A 12887-nucleotide genomic window follows, 5' to 3' on the forward strand; every position below is an offset into this window, starting at 1 on the left:
AGTTCAGGTAATGGCAGTGCCTTTGGTATCGGCTTTCCTAGTTCCCGAAATCGCCCCAATACTCCAAGAATGAGAACCCGTCCCTCATGCACAAGCCCTGAAGTCATGTATTGATTTTCTTTTCCTTAACCTGTCCAGCCTGTGACACAGGTAGAAAACCGGGGATTACCAACCTTAAGCTCTGATTTTTCAGTCTGGTGCGTAAACTATTAAACTCCCTTTGCAAGGCCTCAAAAATACTTCTACCTACGTTATGGATTTCAACGTCGGCCAAGGCCCAATGGGCAGCCCTTGTTCAAATAAAGAACAGCCATGCGACCTCTCTTCAGCTCATAATATAAAGTAAATGAAAAAGACCAATAACTTTCTCATGTACAGCAACAGTGAGATAATGTTGCTGGTGGCAGGACATAAAGACAACGGCAGGGAATTTTGACAAAAATAACAGTTAGAGGAGGGGTGGCAAAGAATCGGACTTTTGAAGCCAAATGGAGAAAACTTTAAGAACAGGACATCATTCAGTGATATTCACTATTTCATTAGGAGAGACACCAAATAAGCCTCTTTGTCATAACAGACTGTAAACAAATTATGCTTTTTAAGAAGTAGGTCATTATAATTTTCAAGTTTGTTGCTTGCCATTCTAATAATACTACACTCTACTTTCAGTGCAACATTGCTGGTTTTAAGAGGCATGTCATGTACTTTTGGGATCACTAGCCACTTGATGGCGTCACTGTTGGAGGCCATTGGGCTGCACGCACATGTGTGCAGCCCAAGTATAAAAGGCCAGCCATTTTGTATATTAGTCACTTTGGGCCTTAATAAAGCAGAGCCATGGTCATATCCCCTGGAGTTAAACAGTACTCAGTCTAACAGTTATTGCATGCACAACATTTGGCGACGAGGCAACAAGAACCTTTGCATGCAAAAAATGAGCACAATGGATTGTTGGGGCGATTTGTGGAAGGAGAAGATTGGGCAGACTTTGTGAGCCGTTTGAGCCAGTTCTTTGTGGCCAACAAAATGGAGGAGGTCGGTGACGCAGATTGGCGCCGGGCGGTGTTGCTCACTGTTTTCGGTCCAAAAATTTATGGTCTGATAAAGAATCTATTCCTGCCTGTGAGTCCAACAGAGAAGACATATGAAGAATTGTGTACACTGGTACAGGACCGCCTTAAGCCAGACAAAGGCATCATCATCTCGAGATACATGTTCGCTCAGAGGGCCAGAATGCGGCGGAATTCGTTGCCGACCCGAGACGTCCAGCGGGACCGTGTAAATTTGGGGCTGTGTTGGTAGACATAGTGCAGGACTTCTTTGAAAGCCCAGTGATCCTGCGTAAACTACTGGCGGTGGAGACATTGGACTTGAACAGGGCCATCACGATCCCTCAGTCATGCAGACGGAGAGAAGTCTAAAGCAGAAATCAGTGAAAAATCGAAGCTCGGCAAGTACTGTAAATATGATTGATTCGGTGTTCGGCAGAGCAGCACACGACTGCATACGCGAAACCTGTGGCTGCCCAAAGTCCACCAGCGGGAATGCATCCAATTTCTCAGTGTTGGCGTGTGGGGGAAATCACCGGCACCAACAGCGCCAATTTAAGCAATATAGTTGAAAAGGCTGTCTGAGAGTGGGGCATCTCCAACGCAAGCGTCTGCAGATGAGCAAGCGTGTTGCGACACACGTGGGGATGATGGTCAGACTAGCGCGGATCCAGATACGCAATCCGAGATACCAGAGGAGGAATTGTATGGACTATACTCGTTCCTAACTAATAGCAAACCGATAATGATCAATATGAAATTTAATGAGATGCCGGTATTGATGGAACTGGACACGGGGGCGAATCAATTGATAATGAGCTAGAGGGCATTCGACAAGCTGTTGGACACTAAGGCTGTAAGGCCAAGGCTGAGTCCAGTCAATGGCAAGTTGTGCACGTACACCAAAGAACTCATAATGGTGATTGGCAATGCCACATTTAAAGTGTCATATGACAGTGCGGTTCACGAGTTACCACTATGGATTGTCCCAGGCAATGGCCCAATGCTGTTCGGCAGGAATTGGCTTGAAAAAAATCAGATGCGTTTGGAACGACATCAAGGCGTTGTCATCGGTGAAAGTGCCCAAGTACTGAGTAAGTTCCCCTTGCTGTTCAAACCAGGCATTGGCAACTTCACTGGAGCCAAGGTGCAGATCCACGTGGATTCAGATGCAAGACCCGTCCATCGTAAAGCTCAGACGCAAGACCCGTCCATCGTAAAGCTCAGACAATTCCATATATGATGAGGGAGAAGGTCGAAACTGAACTGGACAGACTCCAGCGTGAAGGGATCATATCACCAGTTGCACTTAATGAATGGGCCAGCCCCATTGTTCCTGTGCTGAAAGGTGATGGCACAGTCAGTATCTGTGGAGACTACAAGTCTACGAACAACAGCGTTTCGAAACAGGATCAGTACCCATTACCGAAGACTGATGACTTGTTTGCAATGCTAGCCGGGGGGAGGGGGGGGGGGGGGGGGGGAAGTCGTTCACCAAACTGGACTTGACGTCGGCCTACATGACACAGAAGCTGGTCAAGATGTCGAAGAGACTTACGTGCATTAACACACATAAAGGACCGTTTATTTATCACAGGTGCCCTTTTGGAATTCGCTCGGCTGCAGCAATATTTCAGAGGAACATGGAGCGTCGACTGAAGTCCGTTCCCAGAACCGTCGTGTTCCAAGATGACATCCTGATCACAGGTCGTGACTCAGACGAACATCTGAACAACCTAGAAGAGGTTCTACATCATCTGGACAAAGTAGGGCTCAGACTGAAACGCTCGAAGTGCGTCTTCATGGCACCAGAGGTTGAATTCCTGGGGAGGAAAGTTGCTGCTGACGGCATCAGGCCCACGGACGCGAAAACCAAGGCCACCAAGAATGCACACAAACTGCAGAATATGACGGAGCTGCGTTCGTTCCTGGGTCTACTCAACTACTTCGGTAACTTCCTACCTAAATTGAGCACCTTATTAGAACCACTGCACATGCTGCTAAGAAAAGGTGCCAACTGGGTGTGGGGTGCATCTCAAGACAGAGCTTTTGAGAAAGGAATTCATCTGCTTTGCTCTAACAAGCTGCTGGTACATTATGACCCATGTAAATGTTTAGTATTGGCCTGTGATGCTTCATCATATGGAATTGGTTGCGTACTCCAACAAGCTAATGAGTCGGGTAAACTTCAACCAGTCGTGTATGCTTCAAAAAGGTTTGTCCAAAGCGGAAAGAGCCTACAGCCTGGTAGAGAAAGAAGCACTAGCCTGTGTGTATGGGGTTAAAAAGATGCATCAGTACCTGTTTGGTCTTCGGTTTGAATTGGAGACAGATCACAAGCCGCTCATTTCACTGTTCTCTGAAAACAAAGGTATCAATACCAATGCTTCATCCCGCATCCACGAGGTGGGCGCTGACATTATCCGCTTATGATTATGTCATTCGCCATAGACCTGGCACCGAGAATTCTGCCGATGCCTTGAGCCGTCTGCTGTTGCCCACACTGGAGGTGGAAATGTCACAACCGGTGGACCTATTGTTAGTTATGGATGCTTTTGAGAGTGAAGGAACCCCTGTCACAGCTCAACAAGTTAAGACCTGGACCAACCAGGACCTAATTTTATCGGTGGTGAAGAGTTGAATCCTCAAAGGTGATTGGTCTGCCATACCCAAGCAAATGTGAGAGGAGAGCAAACCTTACATTCATCACAAAGACGAACTGTCTATTCAGTCGGATTGTATACTGTGGGGCAATCGTGTTTTAATGCCCAAGAAAGGGAGAGAGAAATTTATACGTGAGCTACATAGCACACATCCCAGCATTGTAATGATAAAAGCCATCGCCAGGTCTCATGTATGGTGGCCGGGAATTGACTCTGAACTGAAATCATATGTATATCAGTGCAACACTTGCATGCAGCTCAGCAAAGCACCAACGGAATCGCCGCTGAATCTGTGGTCGTGGCCGTCCAAACCATGGTCCAGGATCCACATGGACTTTGCAGGTCCCTTCCTGGGGAAGATGTTTTTAGTTGTGGTGGATGCATATTCGAAGTGGATAGAGTGTAGAATCATATCATCCAGCACATCCACAGCTACCATTGAGAATCTCAGTGTCATGTTCGCGACACATGGTCAGCCTGACATCGTTGTTAGCGACAACAGGTCGTGCTTCACCAGTCAGGAGTTTCAAGAGTTCATGAAACTCAATGGTATCAAACATGTAAGGTCAGCACCGTTCAAACCTGCATCCAGTGGGCAAGCAGAATGTGCTGTCCAAATCATAAAGCAGAGTATGAAGCGAGTAACCCAAGGGTCACTGCAGACCCGCCTGTCATGCATACTGCTTAGTTACAAGACAAGACCACACATGCTTACCAGGGTTCTCGCCTGCTGAACTAATGATGAAGAGGTGTATTAAGACCAAGCTATCTCTTGTACACCCTGACCTGAATAATCACGATGAGTATGGAAGACAATGTCAGCAAGGATATCACGATCGTGCAGCTGTGTCACGCGATATTTCTGTAAGTGATCCTGTATATGTTTTGAATTATGGTCAGGGTCCCAAGTGAATCACTGGTACTATCATGGCCAAGGAGGGCAACAGAGTTTTTATTGTCAAGCTCAAAAATGGGCAAACATGCAGGAAACATGTGGAGCAGACAAAGCTGCAGCACACAGATGAACCGGAACAGTCAGAGGAAGAGACAATCGACGACCAACCAACCTACCCCCAGTCATCAGAGGACTGAGTGGTCATCAGTGAATCAGGACTTTCAATCCCTGACATGGCCATTGCCACTTCCACCCAGCCACCAGTCACAACAGACTCTGAACACTCACCCAAGACTGAAATTTAACTGAGACGGTTAACCCGGGAGTGTAAAACATCGGACCGTCTCAATTTGTAAAAGACTGTTAATATCTCAGAGGGGGGTATTGTCGTGTATGTACTTTTGGGATCACTAGCCACTAGATGGCATCACTGTTGGAGGCCATTGGGCTGCAGCCATTTTGTATATTAGCCACTTTGGGCCTTAATAAAGCAGAGCCAAGATTATATCTCTTGGAGTTAAACAGTACTCAGTCAATTATTGCATACACAAGGCAGAAGCAGGATACAAAGTTACAAAGAGTTAATACTGGACAATACACTGAGTAAAATTACTTTTAGGGAAGTATGTCTGGGGAGAAAATAAAGGGAACTGATCGGCAGGTCTGTCCCAGTTGACGTATCACGTGAAGTACAATTTGCCTTGGTCTCGTCTGGATTATGTTGCAGGTGAAAGAAAGCACAAAGCCATTTTTAGCCTCGTGAAGATTGATACTTTGGAGATACTTCCTTTTTCCTCTTGTGGATTTTGTTTTATATGTATTAAAAAAGGGGGAAACTGAACAGAGAGTTACCACAGCAGAAGTTACTTATGTGAAAGTGATCTTCATGCAGAAATCACAGATTCAATAGCGACGTGAACATAAAGTGAATCGCAGTGTTATACGCCTTTGATGGGTTCAAATTTCTGTCAGCCAAGTTTCTATCCACCTTGACCTAGCACTTACCAGGGAAAACATATTCAGCCCTTCTTAGCTTTGTGCCAGCTTGGCTCAGTGGGAATACTCTCACCTCGGAGTCAGAAAGTTATTGGTTCAAGCCCCGCTGCAGGATTTGAACTGAGTCATTTGGACTGAGTCTTTAGCGAGCAGTGCTGCATTGTAAGAGGTGCCATCTTTCGGATGGAGTGTTAAGCCCAGGCCTCACCTGCCTTTTTAGGTAGATGTAAAAGATCCAATGGCACTATTTGAAGTAGTGCGGGGAGCTCTGCTGCTCAACATTTATCTCTGAATCAACAGTCATTCATCTCGTTTGCACAAATTGACTGCTGTGATTGGCCACATAACAGTGACACTTCAAAAAGGTAGCTTTGGAATATTCTGAAGATGTGAAAGGCATTACAAGTGTGCAAAGTCCTTCCTTTTCTTATCGTCACACTTCCAAAACTGGACAGCTGTAAAGTCGCTAGAGCTCAAGTTGGAAAATTTATGCACACAATTTTAGTAAAGCCCTATTTACAGGTTGTGGTTTTAAGTCAGGTAAGCAAGTTTTTCCAGTTCATAGTGAGTCTCAGCAGTCTGCATATCATTAATTCCCAGGCTAATGCAGATGTAACCATGTCGATTCATGGCTTTCTTTAAATTTATCCCTTTTCCCTTTCAATATTCCATACCACACCATTCCCCAAGTGCAAACATACAAGATAGTCTACATCTACTGGCCTGTTACATGGAGACAGGCCACAAGGATGTGTGCAATGGTAGGGCGAGGTGACTCAACCTCCAGCTCGTCCCTCTTTGACTTGTGGGAGTCGGGGAAAGAGAGAGGGAGAGAGGTTTCATATCCACTCAATACTTCTCGAACAGCCCAGTCAGGATCCGGAGGATGTCAGGTGAAAAAACTGCAGGCGAGGAGCCATGGCAGACCAACGATACCAGCACAGTGACCCACCCAAATACTGCCCGAACAGCTGCTACATCATTGACAATGCAGTTTAGAAGCCAATTTTCAGTCTTCAATTAGGCTATTTAGGACATAGTAATTAGAAGATGAAGGAGGATTCAAAGAAGGACACTTTGGGAAACATGTCAAGTTCTTGGAGAGGGTACAGGGGATATTTACTAGAATGGTACCAGGGATGAGGGACTTCAGTTATGTCCAGAGATTTGGAAACTTGGGATTGTACGCCTTAGAGCAGAGAAGGTTAAGGGGTGAGTTAACAGAGGTGTTGAAAACTATGAATAAATAAGGAGAAACTGGTATCACTGACGGGAAAGTCAGTAACCAGAGGACTCAGATTTCAGGTAATTGGCAAAAGAACCAGAGGGAAGAGGAGAAAGGGTGGTGGAAGTGGATTCAATGGTAACTTTCAAAAGGGAATTGGATAATTACCTGAAGGGGACACATTTGCAAGGCTAAGGGGAAAGAGCAGGAGAGTGAGACTAATTGGATAGCTCTTTCAAAGAGCTGGCACAACACGATGGGACGAATGGTCGTCTTCTGTGCTGTATGATTCATTGTCGAACCACGAAGTGTCAATTGTGACTACAAGCCATCAGGCATATATACTTGTTCTAATGAACAATCCATTCACTGGTCCTTTCCAGCCTTGATGCTCTCTATAGTCTCAGCAGCTTCACCCCAGCATCCCATATTCCACAATTCTCGTGAATTGTGTTATTTACTGCCAAGAGTTTGCAGCTAGGAACAAGAGACATTCTATTGCTCACCTGCTCCTTTAGCTCGGACAGTTGGCCAGATAAGTTTGTAACCAGTTTCATTGTAGACTCCAGCTTCTCCTGTAGGTTTCTCAGTTCATTTTGCTCTCCTTCAGCGTCGCTGCTAACCAGTGACATAGCACGCATACGTGGAAACCAGTCCAGGTTCCGCTCCTGAAGTAGAAGGAAAGATTAAAAAGCTCGTTAATCTCAGTATGATAGTTTTCAAACTAATGGATACATTGGGGAAGAAGACGACTCTGCAGCAAGGCCTGCACATTCACAGTATGTGGACTCTGCAAAGAAGTGCAACATATTACAAAGGATTTTATTTCGACAGCGCCTCCCACACCTGCAACCTCCACCACCTATAAGGGCAATGGCAGCAGATGAATGGGAACACCATCACCTGAAGGTTGCCCTCTAAGTCACACACCATCCTGACTGGGACATATATCGCCTGGAACGGCCTCCCTAACAGCACGGTGGAAGTACCTTCACCACACAGGCTGCAGCGGATCAAGGCGGTGGCTCAACACCACCTTCTCGAGGCCAATTAGGGATGAGCAATAAATGCTGGCCTTGCCAATGACGCCTACATCCTGCTGGTCTTCATACAACATTACACAGAATATACAGGTTACGTAATCAGGGATATGAATGGAAAAGAGGAACAACAATATGTTCAGTCACTAACCACCCTGGATATCTGCAATTGCCTCACTTTTTCCAAAACACTACCTGGAAAAGCCAACAACTTGGAACATGTTCAATGACACCAGTTAAACCGTCTCCAGTATCACGCTCTCTGCCAAAAAACATAGGGCACATTTTGAAAGATGTAGAGATTGAATTCTGCTGAGAACGGTTTTCTCCTTAATATTTAACTTCTTAAAAAAGTGTCAGCTGCAGCTCAGTGGGTAGCACTCTCGCCTCTAAGTCAGAAGGTTGTGGGTTCAAGTCCCACTCCAGGGACTTGAGCACAAAAAAAAAATCTAGGCTGTACTGAGGGAATGCCACATTGTTGGAGGTGCCGTCTTTCATATGATACGTTAAATCGAGGCCCCGTCTGCTCTCCCAAGTGGATGTAAAAGATCCCATGGCACTATTTTGAAGAAGAGCAGGGGAGTTATCCCTGGTGTCCTGGCCAATATTTAGCTCTCAAACAACATAACATAAACAGATTATCTGGTCATTATCACATTGTTGTTTTGTGGGAGCTTGCGCGCAAATTGGCTGTTGCATTTCCTACATTTCAACAGTGACTACACTCCAAAAAGTACTTCATTGGCTGTAAAGCACTTTGAGACATCCGGTGGTTGTGAAAGGCGCTATTGAAATCCAAGTCTTTCTTTAAACTCCCGAGGCAGGGTTCATTAAAAATACCATTCTTTTAGTGCAGGCTTGAGCAGATAATGCACATTTACAACTGATTGAATCTAGAAATTGTGGGCCCAAGTTTCCACACGATAAAAAACGGGCGCCCCTCCGAGCTGGGCGTCCGTTTTTCGCGCCTAAAACGGCGCCTAAAAAAAAAAATTGCGATTCTGGAGCGTTCTGCAGCTCCTTGTCTGCCTGGCGCGGTGCCCAGGGGGGGCGGAGCCTACACTCGCGCCGATTTTGTAAGTGGGAGGGGGCGGGTACTAGTTAAATTAGTTTTTTTCCTGCCGGCAACGCTGCGCGTGCGCATTGGAGCGTTCGCGCATGCTCAGTGTGAAAAAAACATTGGCACTCGGCCATTATTTTTGTAGTTCTTTGTAGCTGTTTAATTTTTGAACATTTTTTTAATAAAAGCACATTGCCATCAGCACTTGCAGCCTTCTCACTGTCTCCTCCCACCCCGCGGGAAGAACGGGCGCCTCCCCCCCACGGGCAGAACGGGCGCCTCCTACCCCCCCCGCGGGCAGAACGGGCGCCTCCCCCACCCGCGGAAAGAACGGGCACCTCCCCCCCCACCGCGGGCAGAACGGGTGCCTCCCACCCCCCCCCCCGGGAAAGAACGGGCGCCTCAGGCTGACTGCAGAATTCTCCGTGCCTGAAGCACTTTCACACAGGTAGGAAGATGGTTTATTTAATCTTTTCTTTGCTTATAAATGTTTATTCAGATTGGATTTATTTGTAGAATATTTGTAGAAGTATAAATAAGGATTTATTGTAGAATTTAATGATTTCCCTTCCCCCTCCCCCCACCTCGTTCTGGACGCCTAATTTGTAACCTGCGCCTGATTTTTTAATGTGTAGAACAGGTTTTTTCAGCTCTACAAAAATCTTCACTTGCTCCATTCTACTTTAGTTTGGAGTACGTTTTCAATGTGGAAACTTTGAAATCAGGCGTCAGTGGCCGGACACGCCCCCTTTTGAAGAAAAAATTCTGTTCCAAAGTAGAACTGTTCTACCTGACTAGAACTGCAGAAAAAAAAATGTGGAGAATTGCGATTTCTAAGATAGTCCATTCTCCACCAGTTGCTCCTAAAAATCAGGCGCCAATCATGTGGAAACTTGGGCCCAATGTTTCTATTCTCTGACTGAATCTTTCAACCACTTACATCGACTAGTTCTTACAGATTGCAAATCCATATATGATAGCGAAGAGAGGAGAGATGAGCAAGAGGAGAGTGAGAAAAAGAATGGAGGAATAATTTTGGATCAAGCCACTGCCATTTATTATACAGTTCACAGCAGGTTTTAGTTAGAAATTTGTCACAGAAATGTAGAAAGTATGATCTACAAGTATTGGGCAATAATTGGCATCAGGTTTGACTACATTGACAATTTTATTCAGTTTCCTCGGAAACAGAGACTGGTTGGAAGAGGATTCTTTACATAATTTAGGTCACTGTGATGGACAGGGTTTGCACTTTTGGTGACCTTAATAAGAAATTGGACGACTCTTTCCCTCTACCCCACACTAAATGTACAAGGTGGCAGCCGGTATGCATTTTTTTTTTTAACCCCCCCCCCACCCCCGTCCTGCCCTGAACAATCTATGGCCATCAATGCCAATAGTACAGCGACAGGCCTCTTTCTGCACCCCAATCCCAGCGCAAGTCAAATGGCTTGCATCAGAAAATCCGGTGGATATGTCCACTCACAGGCTCAGGATACCTCCAGTATTGCACTCGTCTGGGGTCTGTCAGAGTGTCCCAGAGATTAATCAGCTTAATTGTGAGGGAGTTCAAAGTTAATTTTAATGCATTTCGACTGGTGAAAAAATTGGCCCCTTGCATAAGAACATAAGAAATAGGAGCAGGAGTAGGTCATTTGGCCACTCAAGCCTGCTCCGCCATTCAATAAAATCATGGCTGATCTGTTCATGGACTCAGCTCCATTTCCCTGCCCGCTCCCCATAACTCTTTACTCCCTTATCTTTCAAAAATCTGTCTATCTCCACCTTAAATATATCCAATGACCCAGACTCCACAGCTCGCTGGGGCAGAGAATTCCATAGATTTACAACCCTCAGAAGAAATTTATCCCCATCTCAGTTTTAAATGGTCAGCCCCTTATTCTAAGACTATGCCCCCTAGTTTTAGTTTTGCCGATGAGTGGAAATAGCTTCTGTATCCACCTTGTCGAGCCCCCTCATTATTTTATATGTTTCAATAAGATCACCTCTCATTCTTCTGAACTCCAATTTGTATAGGCCCAACCTACTCAACCTATCCTCATCTCCGGAATCAACCTAGTGAACCTTGCGAGTCAGAATTGACTCACATTGCCCAGTACCAACTTATGTGACAGTGTAACTCAGGTGATTCAACGATATCACCCCTTTGACAGACTAACTCTATAAAATGTCTTTCGTTCATCCGCTGCTGTGTTGGTTCTCACACTTTTCAAAGGCAGACTGAGAAACTATTGGTAAGGCAAGACCAGATATGAATCTTAGAGTGGCCTTACTTCACAGACAGCAAGTGAACATAAGGAACAATATTTATGATCGGACTCACTTAATTTAATCAAAAGAACTTGTATTAATGAATAATAATACAAAATAACTAACAGGCTACTCTTCCCCACATCAATAGATTTTCTTGCTTGATTTAAAACAAGTAACTTCTAACTACTGTCCCACATTCTCACCGCCTTTGCTGGACCCAAATGCCGTTGCAGCTTCCTGCTTTAAAAAAGTTGACTGACTGTGTATGCCTCCCTGTGTTCACAATCTGAAGAGAGGTCCTATGAAGGACAAACCCTGCCAAGTGCCCGGGACCAGGAGCTTCCAACACAGCGGGTGTGAACCGTTTATTGATTACCGAGACAGAAATTATATTGCTCTCTTACCACCTTTTGTCTTGACCCTTTTTAAAAAAAAACATATTTTTGTGCAAACATACTTTGCTTTGAAACACAACTCTCAAGTGCAACTCTTTTTTCCAAATTCGTTTTTGCGGAAAACAAAAAAGATAAAGGGCCCGAAATTCAGTACCGCTGGAAAACTGGTGTTCCCCCCCACCTTTCTGTGGCCATTAGTGCGAAAATTGTTTCATGGCTGGGCCACCCCATATTCAGCTCCAAAAGTGAATGAATCCTTCGAAAGTGGATTTTTCAGCGATGTGGCTGACTTAATTTGAGTGTTATCACCACTGAGAAATTCAGCATGCAAGTAAGGGTTTCTAATGAGCCAGATGCTCCCGGGCCTTTTTAAAGGCCAGGGTTTGCAGCAAGGCCCTGAGAAGAAGGGGAGGGCGGTGGGGGGAGGAAAGTGGTTGGAAGGATGGCTGGGGTAAGAGGTGCAAGGAGAGCCAACAGGTTCACTGATATGGAGTTGGAGACAATGATGGATGGTGTGGAGGACAGAAGAAGAATACTGTTTCCTGACGTGGGGAGACCTGGCAGACCGCCAGTACATAATGCATGGAGGGAGATTGCAGGGGAGGTGTCAGGCACCTCCGTATATGAGAACACGCACCCACCCAAGAGGGTGCTGGCCAGTCTGCACCCAGCCCTTCCAGGGTGGTGATGGGTCGACGCCTCCTAGCTCTGGGGCAACAGGGATCCTCCTGCTCCTCCTCCTCCTCCTCAGGTGGTACTGCTGGCTCGACCTCCAGCTGCTGTCCCCTCATGATGGCCAGGTTGTGTAACATGCAGCAAACCACGATGATTATGGAGACCCGTTGAGGAGAGTACTGCAAGGTGCCACCAGAGCGGTCCAGGTACTGGAATCTCTGCTTAAGGACGCCTATGCACTGCTCAATGATGCACCAGGTGGCACAATGAGCATCATTGTATGCATGCTCTGGCGCTGTCCTGAGGTTCTGCAGAGAAGTGAGCAGCCAAGTGGACAGAGGATATCCCTTGTCCCCAAGCAGACAACTGCAATCCTGATTCAGGCCAGAATGAACGAATCATGGCTGCTGCCTCCCTTGCCCGCTGCCTGTCTGCACGGTGCTGACGGTGATGCCTTCTCCTGCGTGCCGCCCTGCTTCGGAGCAGGTGTACCAGGTGTCGCCCTCCCAACACTCCTCCCATCCTCAGGGTGGACCCTGCTAAATAGGTCTCTGCAGCCCACTAAAAAGAGTCAGATCTGAAAGTTGTACAAAAGTACAAACCTCTGAGCAGCAC

The 12887-nt window shown here is 46.1% G+C and overlaps 1 protein-coding gene across 1 annotated transcript in view; it reads right to left on the minus strand.

Moving 5' to 3' along the window:
- The window catches only part of itpr1b (inositol 1,4,5-trisphosphate receptor, type 1b), a 593020-nt gene that overhangs the window by 22088 nt on the left and 558045 nt on the right, over positions 1 to 12887 (minus strand). Inside the window, exon 56 of the mRNA XM_070894815.1 lies at positions 7335 to 7496. Within this exon, the coding sequence (XP_070750916.1) occupies positions 7335 to 7496 (162 nt within the window). The remainder of the gene's footprint in view (positions 1 to 7334; positions 7497 to 12887) is intronic.

Source organism: Pristiophorus japonicus, chromosome 12 (assembly GCF_044704955.1).
Source record: "Pristiophorus japonicus isolate sPriJap1 chromosome 12, sPriJap1.hap1, whole genome shotgun sequence".
NCBI classification, from domain to species: Eukaryota; Metazoa; Chordata; class Chondrichthyes; family Pristiophoridae; genus Pristiophorus; species Pristiophorus japonicus.